Here is a 13640-nt window from a genome sequence, read left to right on the forward strand (position 1 = left end):
ATAATATACACATTTATCTGCCCGAACAATTGCCTTACCTCTTCAATATCTTGGTGAATTCCATGTTCATAACGAACACCTGGATCAGGGAGTTAAGGCAGCAGGTCTGTCCAATGTTGTGTAAACCGACCGGGCCTATGAGGAGCAGAGGGAAGATACTGAGGGAAAGCCCTGCCACAGAATTCAACAAACACCAAACATTTCTCTGGACCCTCCTAAGGACATGAAATTCTATAAGGTACTCCCAGAGGCACAAAGAATTCACTAAGGAGCTTGGAAACAAATTGGAAAGGAGAGAGAAACACGAGCCTCTGCAAAGTGAAATAGCAGCAGAAGTTTTAACAGTCCGTTAGGAAAGGAGAGGCCACAAGGAGGTGTATCACTCGTTGTCAAACTGGTAACCCAAGCAACAGTAAGAGCAAAGGAAGAGAAACCTTACAGACAGCGCATCGGGGAGAACTAGGGGCCCTGCCCACCCAAGCTGCCCCTACAGAGCTGGCTCACAGCGGGCATCTACGGGCTCAGGGGCGAGAGTCATCTCCCAGGCAATCTACTCTGGGCCCTGGGGGTAAGGCCCCTGCCCAGGCCCTACCAGGTGGTGGAAGGGAATCAGAAGAAAGCTCTGGGAGAGATCCACCTCATCTAAACTCACCTTGAGAGGCTGGAAGCCACAAGGAACTTATGAGGATGTGAGAAAACCAAAAGGTAGTATTTCTCTGACCCACTAGCAACCAACCTCCCCTTTCCCACCCAACCTTGGGCTCCGCAGACCCCACAAGGTGCATAATTTAAGAGGGAGGGAGTCCACTAATCTCAGAGCTCCCGGGGAAAGGGCTCTGGTGTACGAACTGGGGCAGTAAGAACGTAAGAATCCGTGGTCAGCAGGAACCCGATCAGCAGAAGCACTTTGTCACCAGACACACTAGCACCCGGGGGAAGGCTGGGGGCCACGACATGCCAAGCACAGGATTAAAGCAGCTTCCACAACAACCTCATTATTCTTCCCAACAATCCTATGGGCTCAGGATCATAATCATCCCCGTTTCACAGATGCAGAAGTGGAGGCACAGAGAGCAGCAACCGTCAACCACAAAGCTCTACGGTCCAGCGGACGAACAAAGCATTTCTGCGCAGTCAAGAGAGAAGACTGGGGTTCTCAGCCCATTGGGAGCCCGGGCTCGGGGCTCCCTGTGCCTCTTCCCATTGCTGCTCCCTTCCTTCTCCTAATGGGCTCTGCTGAGAAACGCTGAGACAGCCAAGACCGGCCTAGGGACCCGGCACCTTACCCATCAGCGGTCACTCCAAGACCCCCGGATGGCAGCTGCAGGGCGTCTTCAGGACGGCACGACCTCACTTCCGGGAAGAGCTCTCATGAGCTGGCCTTGGCGGGACCTCTGTGAAAGCACACCGCAGAGGAAAGGATGAGAGAAGGGGAAGCACGTCCAAGTGATCAGTTCTGATCCCCAAGAGCCAGGCTTGGGGGGAGACCACAGTCTGGGGAGACTGGCCTGCAAAGCTCTAGGGCGAGAAACGACAACTCGGCGAGACTCCGTCCCCTTGGTCCCTCATTCCCACAGTGTCCTCATAGGGACCCACGGCCCCAGCCTCTGCCCTGGGCCCTCTGTTCTGGCAAATGGCTCGATGTTCACCAAGGGGTCCAGACCAGACACCTGGGTCTCCCTGCTCCTCACTCCCAGGCCCTCCACTGCCTGAAGGCTGCTCAAAGCCCTCTCCTTGCCGTCCACACTCTGGCCCCAAGGAAGCCTGTCCTGGATCCCAGGGCTGGGGTTGCTGCGAACGCCCACGCGTGTTGTACACAGGGCCGTTCAAGTAACTGCGGCGGGGAACAGCTATGTCTGCCTGTAGCGGAAGGTGGTGACCACTCACACTCCGGCGGGACAGGAGCCCTTCCCCAGGCCGCCGGGTGTTGGTGGTCGACGGCCCCCAGCTGAGGCCCCCTCCAGAATTCACCCCAGTGAAGAAAGCTGGCCGGGTACCTATCCAGAGTCTGGACGATGAGGGGGCCTAAGGGCCTTACCACCTGCCTGAAGGGTTGCCCGGCCCCCGAGCTACCCTTAGCATTGGCTGAGGCCTCTGTCGCAAATTTTGGGAGTTCAAGTCCTCCGTTTGCCCACCTGCTGTGCTCACCCCTGGGTGTCGTTCCCAAGCGTGCTCCCCAGGAAACCTTCCCCACGCACAGCTCGGCTGGGACTACACCGTCAAAGGAGGGCAAATCAATGGCGGGGCCTTGAGTCTATTGAGCTTTCTCAGACAAAACACACACACACAGGGTATAGAGACTTCTTCTCAACGGGCTCCATCAAGAAACGCTGAGACTCAGCCAGGACTGGCTGGCAAATGTCCTTGGGCACCCAAACACCACGCCCATATGTATACATTCACATATATAAACTTTCTGACACATTCTTTTCTGCCCTGGGCTTTCTCCTTTTTCCCTTGCATGGGCACAAGCAATTGAGAGAGACTTGTAATCAAATATTCTTGTTATAATGTGAAATGGAAAAAGCAGTATATTTTCAACCATTTCACAGAGATGCCTGATATAGCAACAAAACATTGCAGAATATTCTGGCTGTTTTCAATTTTTTGCAGTTATAAAAAAAACTGCAGTGAACATTTTTAGGTATAAAACCTTTTTCTACCTATGTGATGTTTCCTCAGGCAAACCAAAGGTCATGGACACAACAAAACTGCAGCTGTGAACCAGGTCATGTTAACCAGAACCCACGTCTTCCTGGCAACACAGGCTTCAGCCACCTGTAAATTCTCCCCAGGTGTGTGGGAATCTCAGGAGTCTCTTGTGTTTCGGAGCGAGGTCACAACCACCATACCCTGTCCCTACCTGCCCTGGAGCGCCCACTGGTGTCTGCAGGGCACTGCCCGACACAGCAATCCATGCACAAAGGTTCCCTCGTATCTACAAGCAGGGCCTTCATGTGGAAGTGGGATCCGAGCCCAGTCCTCCCACTGCCTCGTGCCTTTTCATTTCACCAAGTTCTTCAGCTTTGGGGGCAGCCATATCTCCCCAGGGCTCAGGTCTGCCCCCGGGTCTAAGCTCGGGCACAACCCATGCTGTTTCCTCAATCGCTCCGCTGTCCCCGTGCAAATAAACCTGTGGCCTTCAGATACAACCAGACGCTAAATCAATGTCTAGGAGGGGGGCCTCCCTGGCGGTCCAGTGGTTACGACTTCGCCTTCCAATGCAGGTGGTGCGGGTTCGATCCCTGGTCGGGGAGCTAAGATCCCACATGCCTCGCGGCCAAAAAACCAAAACGTAAAACAGAAGCAATATTGCAACAAATTCAATAAGGACTTTAAAAATGGTCCACTTCAAAAAAGAATCCTTAAATACCTAGGAGATATTCTTTTTTCTTAATAAATTTATTTATTTATATTTTTATTTTTGGCTGCATTGGGTCTTTGTTGCTGAGCGTCTGCTTTCTCTAGTTGCGGTGAGCGGGGGCTACTCTTCGCTGCGGTGCACGGGCTTCTCATTGCGGTGGCTTCTCTTGCTGCGGAGCACGGGCTCTAGGCACGTGGGCTTCAGTAGTTGTGGCATATGGGTTCAGTAGTTGTGGCTCACGGGCTCTAGAGCACAGGCTCAGTAGTTGTGGCACACGGGTTTAGTTGCTCCGCGGCATGTGGGATCTTCCCGGACCAGGGCTTGAACCCGTGTCCCCTGCATTGGCAGGCGGATTCTTAACCGCTGTGCCACCAGGGAAGCCCTAGGAGATATTCTTAAAAATAGAATTACAAGGTCACAGTGTACGAAGTTTAAGCCTCTTAATATACGTGGCTAAATGACTTGCCCCCGTCTGTACTCTAGCCAGTGGCTCAGAGGCCTGTCAGGACTCAGTGGTTTAATGAAGTAACCTAAGTTCACTGATGTTCACGAGGGTAGGGTTCGTGGGAAAAGTGAGTCTGGATCTGAGTTTATTAAAGAGGAAAGGCTATGGTTTAAAATAAGGGGCACCTTGAGGCAGGGCAGGTGTTGTGCAAAAAAGCCCAGGGGTTTGGGGGAGAAGCATGTGGGAAAGAGTGTGCAAAGGAGAAGACCTGCACGGGTGCATCCAAGCCGGGACTGGAATAAAATGTAGACGTTCCAGAATTTTAGTTTTTATAAAAAGTAAGTGGTCACTAGTGGCCAGGGAAGTGCAAACCTTGACCATAATGAGATACCATTTTACACTATTCAACTGGCAACAGTTAAGAATTCTGATGGAACCAAGTGTTGGAGGGGATGTAGATAAATAGGGTCTTTTATATACTACTAGGGGAGGGTGTAGAATGGTACAGTCGCTTGGGAAAACAACCTGGCATCATCTTGTAAAGTTAAACATTCACTTAACTTCAACCCAAAAATTCAAAAGAGAAATTCTTACATGTGTCCCTGGAGACATAAACAAGAATGTTCATAGCAGTGCTGTTTGTGCAGCAAAAACATGGAAACAATCCAAGCGCTCGACCCAAATGTCAGAAGAATGGGTACATGAGCTGTAATAAATTTACACAATGAAATAATATTCCTCAGTTGCACCTGACTGAACATGTCACAATAGGGTGAATCTTAGAAACACAATGCTGAGTCAAAAGGCAATTCTTAGAGGATAATATCTAATATTTCTTTTTGTAGATTCAAACTCAAGGAAAATGAGACATTATGCTGTTTAGGCATCAACGTGCATGTGTGACAAAGATTTTTAAATGGATAACGAAGATCAAAAAGACCAGGTCAAGGACTTCCCTGGTGGCACAGTGGTTACGACTCTGTGCTCCCAATGCAGGGGGCCCGGGTTCAATCCCTGGTCAGGGAACTAGGTCCCACGTGCATGCTGCAGCTAAGAGTTCGCATGCCGCAACTAAGGAGCCCGTGAGCTGCAACTAAGGAGCCCGCCTGCCGCAACTAAGACCCGGAGCAGCCAAATAAATAATAAATAAATAAATAAATATTAAAAAAACAAAAAAAGACCAGGTCATTACCTCCAATGGGCAGGCAGAGGGATGAGATAAGTAGAGAGCATGTAATCTCCAGTAATGTTCTAGTTTGGGGGGAAGGGTTTCATAAGTGTTTATTTTATCATTAACTAGTTAATTAATTAATTGGAACTTGGAGTCAAGGCCAGTGGTCTGAGGCAAACAGACATGGTCTGATGCGGGTGTGGAGTCATTCTCCGCAAAGAGCACACACACAGCCCAGCAGTGAAGGCACAGCTAACTCAACTGCTGACAGATCCGAACCACAAATCACTTCCAGGACTCCCCCCAACAAGCTCAGTTTTAATTGACTAGAGAAGTCCTTAAAGGCAGATGCCCTTAGATCTCTCTCTCCAGTGAGAAAAGCAGAAGCCAAACCAGGCGTGGGAGTGTCGGCATTGCCCCCTAGTGGATACATGGGAATGTCCCGGTGGACGTGGGCTGAAGACAGACTGCCAAGGCTGGTACCAACTAAACAGACAGGAGCACACACCCAAGGACAGATAATAAAAGACCTAATACGAAAACCCTGAATCATACCGAAAGACCAGTCGTTCCCACCTACTGCCAGAGCACTTAATGATAGTGGCACTGCATCCAAATGCATGCTAAACGTTGTGTGAAGACTTACGATTTTCAGATGAAGTAGGAAAGTACCAAAGCGTGGCTTCACTTTATTATTATTCTTCATCTGAGATCTGCTCCTTGGCCTCAGCCTTTGAAAGGCCATCCACCAAACGCCCACCTCAGTCCCCTTCTGGTGTCCCTGCGCTGGTACACAATCAAGTGATCACTTTGGTTACCACCCCATGTGACCAGTGTAACAAAAAGGGGGGGGGGGGTCACTTGGATTAACTGTTAATATCCAGTTGCAAATGATCCACACAACTTAGGGTAGAAAATCTCATATATTGTACTTCGTATGTTGAGATACAAAAGCATAATTTTCACTGCAAAAGAAAGATGCTATAACAGTGAATGGTCTGGGCCATTATATGCATAAAATTATTTTAAAATCTTAAAAAAGGAAAAGAAATTAATACATATAGTAAAGAGAATAAATTTGCTAAATAGTTTATAGAGGATATTATATCTTTTTTGGCTTACAACTTTATTAAATTTTAAAAGTAATTGAGAATAACAGAGTTAGACTGTATCAAGTCTAACAGAGTTAGACTTTGCAAAATTGTTTGGTATGCCAGCCTTCTCATAATATTAAACAAAATAATCTTTAAGAATTGTATTTAAATTTTAATTATTTAATCCCAATTAAGCCATGAGTCTTTCAAGAAAAAAACCCTATTTGCGGGCTTCCCTGGTGGTGCAGTGGTTGAGAATCTGCCTGCCAATGCACGGGACACGGGTTCGAGCCCTGGTCTGGGAAGATCCCACATGCCGCAGAGCAACTAGGCCCGTGAGCCACAATTACTGAGCCTGCACGTCTGGAGCCTGTGCTCCGCAACAAGAGAGGCCGCGATAGTGAGAGGCCCGCGCACCACGATGAAGAGTGGCCCCCGCTTGTCGCAACTAGGGAAAGCCCTCGCACAGAAATGAAGACCCAACACAGCCATAAATAAATAAATTAAAAACAAAAACAAAAAAACCCTATTTGCAAATTCTTCACATCGTGTGAAGATGAATTAAAACCAGAACATCAACTTTACCACTTATCATGAGGAGGAAAAACTCCAAACATATCTACAAAAAAATCAATAATTAAATCATCATTCAATCCAGGTGTGATAAAGAATATAAAAAATCTGAAAAGAACCAAAGCACCCAAAACACAGTTTGTTCTCACTAGTCAAACTTCAAAAACCACAGACTACACACATGAATCAAGCACACTGCTCTTTGTAATGTCTGGTCTACTTATGGAGGCTAAAAACTGTTGTTCAAATGATGGCTTTAGATTGTCACTCAGTTTAATAGATGGAAATAAAACTCTCAACTTTTGACAGTTACCCAAACTATGAATCCTAGGGACAATATTGCTCTGGAAAATACATTCCTAAAAATAATTTTCCTGAATTATATTCTGCTGTGAGCACCAAAAAAAAACAGTGATAATTTTAAATGTGCTACTTCTATATCATGTATATCAGGCATCTGAACAGGCAGAAACAACCAGAGCCTCTTTTAAACAGCACGGTGGGTTAATGGTGAGTTCGGTCAGATTCTCTCCTTCCAAGTCTGATTGAAGAAATATTTATAGACTGGAAAACCCGTTTTTTAAATGTCAACACCATACAGTTGTCATCAACAGTGGAACAAAGAAGATGCAGGCTATGAGTGGTTTGGGAATCACGGACTTAGTCAGGGCTGACTTGGTGAGTACACAACCTGTGTAGCTGCACAGACTTGCACTCAGAAGAGCCCGGCTTGGTTTAATGCTCTCCTGTTGCAGTCCTGAAATTCTTCACAATTGTTTAATAAGGAGCCCCACGTTTTTAATTTACTGGGGGACCTGCAAGTTATGTAGACTGTCTTGTATATAGTGTTTTGTTCACATCCTTCAGTATGCATACAGGAGGGTAATTATAGCACAGAAGAATGTAACAAGAAATCCTGGTCAGAGGAGAAAGATGGGGAGACGGTTTCATCATCCTTTGTCAGAGACTTTGGAATAGTCTCCTCAAGTACTTATGTGAGATGTTCAAACACTATGGGGTAGCAGACACTATGTGTTTAAAAAGCTACTGAGACAGTAAGGACCACAAGGGGAGGGGGGGAAAGCCCTAATGCTGTAGTTTTCAGAACTTAGCACCTGCAGTTTGTTCACTAGAAACTACGCTGAAAGTCTTCTTGAGAATCCAAATATTTCTCATGCGATACCTCCTGTAAGAGCCTCCCGTTCTTCGTCCCAGTGATGTGCTGAAATTGGTGTGCGTTTAAGCAAAGGTGAGGGGCAAATGGCCTCAACTGTAACCAAATACTGAGTCTAACACTCAGCCCTTCAGTGTTCTGCCAAAAGGTGTAAAAGCTTTCCTGAATGCACAGAGATGTTCAGTGTGTTTTCTCAATTAATGGCTACTAAGAGTTCAGTTCTTATCTGAAGGGGAGCTGGGGCCTCAATTTTTTTCTTTTGTTCTGCTAAAATATTGGCATCCACTGGTCCAGCATCTCGGAAGCAGGTAGGCAGGTCTCTGGACCAGCAGCAGCAGCATCACCTGAAGTTTGTTACAAAGGCAGGATTGGAATCTGCCTTTTGACAAGATTGCTAGGTGACCTACGCAAGCATTAAGGTTGAGAAGCTGTTCTAGACAAGCACTGACCAAGCTCAGGCTGCAGGGGACTGGCCACCGGCATAGAGGATTTCCTGCAGACCAGCTACCTTCAGGTCATTTCACGAAGACTGTTTTCAATTCAGTCCCAGCGTTGCTCTCCCTAAAGGTGCATGATTCCCGGCTGCTCTATTTCGATTTAAGGGGTCACCAGTGAAGACCTCCCGGTGTTACTTGTGCAGAGAGATCGTTCAGTCCGGGTGCACAGCAGCAGCGAGCTTCTTATTCACACACTGCTACTGGGAGTGGACACTGCCACAGCCAGCCTGGACGACCACTTGGCAACGTGTACCGCGACCTTGAAAATGACCCCAGTGGACGCCTGTCATTTCTGCCAGCCCAGTGCCCCACCTTGTGGTAGCATACTCACCTTTTCTTTACAAACACTATCTCCACTTTCAGACTATGAGGATTGGGTGGAGCCCACACGCTGCCTGGCTCAAAGGCCTGGCCACTCAGGGCCCAAGGGGACTGTTTCAGCAATGGTCACGTGACCCACTCAGGGCTGATCATACTCAGCCTCTTACAAGGCGTTTTAAGCCAGAAGAACATAAATCAGACCATCTTTTCCACCACAGGAAGAAAAACCACCAGCCAAGGAAAAGAGCCAATGACAGGAAACAGAACCAAGAGATGGAGAAAGAGACAGAACCCTGAGGCTGCCAGCTGAAGCCCTGGATCCAACCCAGCCCCCAGCTGCCTGCCACTCACAGTCGCCTCTGCTGTTCTTAACATCAGTTTGAAATGGGTTCCTGTCACTTGTAGCTGAAAGACTACTGATTAACACTGATTCTACCTTAGGATTCTATCTTCAAGAAACAAAGACACAAAGATCTATGTAAAAGACTGTTCACCAAAATTCATTTTTACAGCCTGTTTTCTTTATGTGTTTTACAAATTGTATAGTCTGAACACAATTTTATAAAACATAAATCTAACTACATATACACACAGAAAAAGGACTGGGACAAAACATAACAAAAATGTCATTAAAGGATAACTCTAATTGGTGGGATTACAAATCATTTTTGTCTTTTTCTGGATTATTTCTCTTAATTTCCAAATTTCCTGTAATTAATTAATATGTGATTTAAAATAAGCAATAATTCATTTAAGGCACAGATTTAATTTCTTTTAAGGGAGGCTTTGTTTGGCAATAGTGTTCCTATTCCAAGATCCAAAAAATTAATGAATTGGGGATGTGAAGTCTTAGAATTTTTTTTCTCAATTCTGTTATAAAATGTGAAAGAAGGAGAACATCTGAAGTTGGGAAACAGCTAAATATAAGTGGCATAATTAACAGATTCATGTTAAATGGCTCAGATAACAAAATCTCTTTTCTTAGTAAATATTAACTTTCAACAGTCATAAACAGCTGTTCCTCTTACGAGGCTCAGCCTAGGGAAGTCAAACTGAGAGAGAAATGATGGCAGTTGACAACTCCATGAGCGAAAAATAGGACTTTGAGACCACACTGAGGGAAATCTGATGAAACAGTAGAAAGGGACCAGCCTGTTTTCCAGAGACATTATTCTGCACTGTGCCAAAACCTCGAAAATACGACAGTAAAACCCAGGAGGCATCATTTGGGCCGGCTGGCAGGCCAGATCCCAAAGAGCAACAGAAAAAGGCAGGAAACTTCAGCGCTGATCACAGATGAGAGACAGGTTAAGTGGGGCAAAAAAGGAAGGAAAATAACAGAAGCATTCTCTATGAGCAGGGATGCACTTCAACCAGTTGGCCAGTAATCACCCCCAGAGTTTCTTGTCCTGAAGCCTTTGTGGTGTAAACAGAGCAAATAATGAGAGCTGTGTCCTTTGTCCTCTCTTCCAAGGAAAGAGTGTAAAAGTTGTTTTAAAGGAAGTCTGAATTTTGTGGTATCACTCGGTTTTGGCCCTGTGTCCATTTAGATTTTAGCCTGGGATTCTTTGGGAAACTGCACCCCTGGAAGAAAATGAGGATTTCTAAAAGAATTGTTTCAGCAGCTGTTAATGTTAGTAAGAACACAGCAATGTCTTTGAAGATTCTTTAGACAGCAACAGCATGCGGGATTTCACTTTTGCGACGTTAGTCTCTTTCACTGAGAGACTGATTTGAATTATATTAGTCAAATAGCGTCCAGTTTTAAATTATTTTATAATTTTGTATTGTTGGAAAACACTCAAACTTTGATTCCTGGGTGTTATCATGTGTTTTTAGTTTTAGGCATCAAATTAAGATCTTTGCATTTAAATGGTTGAAGAAAGCAAATTTTAATTTGTTTTCAAAATATTATCATTAATAAATAGTGATCCTATCAAAAAAAAAAAAAAAAAAAAAGGAAGGAAAGTGAAACTTAAAGATCTGAGAAGGATGGGGAAAGGCAAAGTGACCTAAGCAGCTGGTGACAGGGAAAAAGAGAATGGATATATCCCAAGGAAGCTGAATTTTCAAACTCAACCCCTGACTCAGAAAATGGGGTCCAACACAGGATTCTTAGGGCAGTGAAACTATTCTGATACTATAGTGGTGGATACATGTCACTGTACATTTGTCAGAACTCACAGAATGCAGAGAACAATGAACCCTAACACGAAGAATGGACTTTGGATGATGATGACCTAGGTTCATCAGCTGTAACAAACGGTTAAAGGTGGAGGCCGCTGTGGAGTCAAAGGAGGCAGCAGGGCATATACAGGAACTCTCTGCACTCACTCAATTTTGCCATGAACCTAAAATTGCTCTGAAAAGTGAAGTCTAGTATTAAAGTCTATTATTTAAACAAAATTTTTGGTTCCAAAGAACTAAACTAACATAGCTCCCACCCTTCCAAAAATTTTTGCCCTTAAAATAAATGGGAGGGGCTTCCCTGGTGGCGCAGTGGTTGAGAATCTGCCTGCTAATGCAGGGAACACGGGTTCGAGCCCTGGTATGGGAAGATCCCACATGCCGCGGAGCAACTAGGCCCGTGAGCCACAACTACTGAGCCTGCGCGTCTGGAGCCTGTGATCCGCAGCAAGAGAGGCCGAGATAGTGAAAGGCCCGCGCACCGCGATGAGGAGTGGCCCCCTCTTGCCACAACTAGAGAAAGCCCTCGCACAGAAACGAAGACCCAACACAGCCAAAAATAAATTAATTTTTTAAAAAACACACAAATGTTCAAGTACAATTGGTGTCTTTAAAAAAATAAAATAAATAAAATTAAAAAAATAATAAATGGGAGACGTGAATGATAGAAACAGCTGGCTTAGACTGGCCATCACTGTAGTCACAGAAACAACTGGGGTCTTCGGAGAAACAACATAAGACACGATGGAAACCTGGGCTGGCCCTGGTCTCTAGCTGGGCTCTTCACTCACCACTAGATTCTCTACAAGGAGGACTGACTCCATCCTTAAATGCTCAAAGAGGAACAAAATCATCATGCCCGGAACATGACACAAGCCTCACAGTCTTCTAAATCCAACCCATCATGGCAACGACAGATTCAGACCTCATTCTTAATCATTCGTGTGTGTTTCTCAAGTGATGGTAATGTGCTGGGCACACAGATTAGAACACTCCACATGAAACCCATTTTCCCCTCTGCAAGCTCATCATTGTGTAAAAGTGCCCAAACTGTGCAACGCATTTTTCTTTAGTGAAAATACAAAAAGCGGTTTTTTTTTCTTCAGTTATTTGATAGTGATCCAAAAACCAAGATGGATCTGTGCACCTATATTAGTCCGATTTGTATGAGCACATTAGACCACCTGGATGACTAGGTCTGAACCCTCCGCCTCACTCTCACAATATAACACCACAAAGAAATGTTTTAAGTATTTGCCTCTTTTTTGAACAGTTTCAAAGTATAACTACCTCAATGCTGTAAAGCATGAAGTTAAAGGCTCTGCTTTAGTTTTCAAAACACTTTGAACCCACATTTTTCAGGGGTCATAGAATAGAGTTTTAGGTTTAAAGGTCTAAATTTAGCTTTCTTCCAGGAAAAGAGGGAGACGGTAGGAGGCGGATTTTGCAATTTCTTTAATTAAAAACAGCCGTGCAAAAAAAGTCCAAATAAATATATCAGCGTGGGAAAATTTCACTGATCTAATATACGTATTAACGAATACAGACCATTATTATAATTCGCTCAGCCCAAAAGAATCCCATAATTATCCACGTGGCATCTGAGCACAGCCCCGTTGTGCCTTCCCTGGAAAGAAAGCTTCCAAAAGTATCACCAAACTTGCCTCAGGTGCAGCGAAGCGTCAGACCCGCGCTGCTAAATTGGATGAGGGAGAAACTCAGCAACCGCGTCCGGTCCTCCAGGCAGCGGCGTGGCGGGCGCTGCGGGCGGGGTGAGCGGGGCCCCGTCTGTCCCCACCTAGGTCTCCAAGTCTCGGTCCCCAAGCCTGTCCCCGCGTCTGCCTCCGCGCCTCTGTCCCCACCTCGGCCCCCGCGTCTGTCCCTGCGACTCTGTCCCTGCGCCTGTGTCCCCACCTCGGTCCGCGCGCCTCTGTCCCCAAGCGCCGAGCACCTCTGTGCCAGCACCTCTGTCCCCGCCTACCTCCCCGCCCCGCTCCGCCCCGCCGCCCAGCTTTCGTTTCCTGCGAACCGAAAGCGAAACTCAACCGAGGCTTCGCCTCAAGGGCCCGCGTTTCGCCCCCGCGCGCGGAGCAGGTGCAGCCGAAACTGGTTTCGCGCTTAAACGTGCGCGCACTTTGCGTTACATGCCCTTTCCCAGCGGTTCCTAGAAGAAGCGCTTCTTTTGACATTAGAAGATCCTCGTAGTAATTAGGGGGCGTCTTACAATCGTTTGGCATTTCGTAGTACACGTGGCAGCATGTTTTTCTTTTTTAAAGCCATAATATAATTTCTTAAATTGGGTACCTTAAAATCGATGGCTTGTAGATTCGATGAAATACGGCACATGGGTACCAAGCCGTTATCACACCGTTCTGCTCGGAGGGGAGGACCCACTGTGATGCAGAGCAGTTGGGGAAAAGAAAGTGAACTGCCTCTTCCTGCTTAGAACCTAACATACACTGGATCCCAGAGAAATGCCAGGCTCGCTTCTAAACTCTAAACCTAATTCAATCTATGCAACAGTCTCCTGATGTAGGCCCTATTTTTATCCCAATTCTATAGGAGGGAATATTAAATTTCAAAGAGGTTAAGTGACCTGCCCAAGGTCACGAGATTACAAGTGGTAGAGCCAGGATTCCAGAGGGGTCTTAACCTTCGGTCTTAACCCCCCACTGCCACCGCCTTGACTTTAATTTCACCCCTTCATATGAAATGCCAGATCTGTGAAATCAGGGGCTCACCGGGTGGGCATGCAGATAGGTTAAGGTTCAAAAAGGGATGGACAACTTGCACGCGTGAAACTCTTGTTACCTC

General features: G+C 46.1%; 1 protein-coding gene across 6 annotated transcripts in view; it reads right to left on the reverse strand.

Moving 5' to 3' along the window:
• USP18 (ubiquitin specific peptidase 18) overlaps positions 1–12797 on the reverse strand; it is a 29277-nt gene extending 16480 nt beyond the window's left edge. For 2 of the 6 annotated variants that reach the window (XM_059934958.1, XM_059934957.1), the window contains exons 1-3: positions 12741–12797; positions 1287–1394; positions 39–135 (exon numbers count right to left, since the gene is read on the reverse strand). In XM_059934958.1, the coding sequence (XP_059790941.1) occupies positions 39–135; positions 1287–1290 (101 nt within the window). In that variant the 5' untranslated portion in view covers positions 1291–1394; positions 12741–12797. Of the gene's footprint in view, positions 1–38; positions 136–1286; positions 1395–12740 lie in introns of those variants that run through there. The other 4 variants (XM_059934963.1, XM_059934960.1, XM_059934961.1 and 1 more) reach the window with 3 other exon arrangements.
• Between the last annotated feature and the right edge of the window lie 843 nt (positions 12798–13640).

Source organism: Balaenoptera ricei, chromosome 10 (genome assembly GCF_028023285.1).
Source record: "Balaenoptera ricei isolate mBalRic1 chromosome 10, mBalRic1.hap2, whole genome shotgun sequence".
NCBI classification, from domain to species: domain Eukaryota; kingdom Metazoa; phylum Chordata; class Mammalia; order Artiodactyla; family Balaenopteridae; genus Balaenoptera; species Balaenoptera ricei.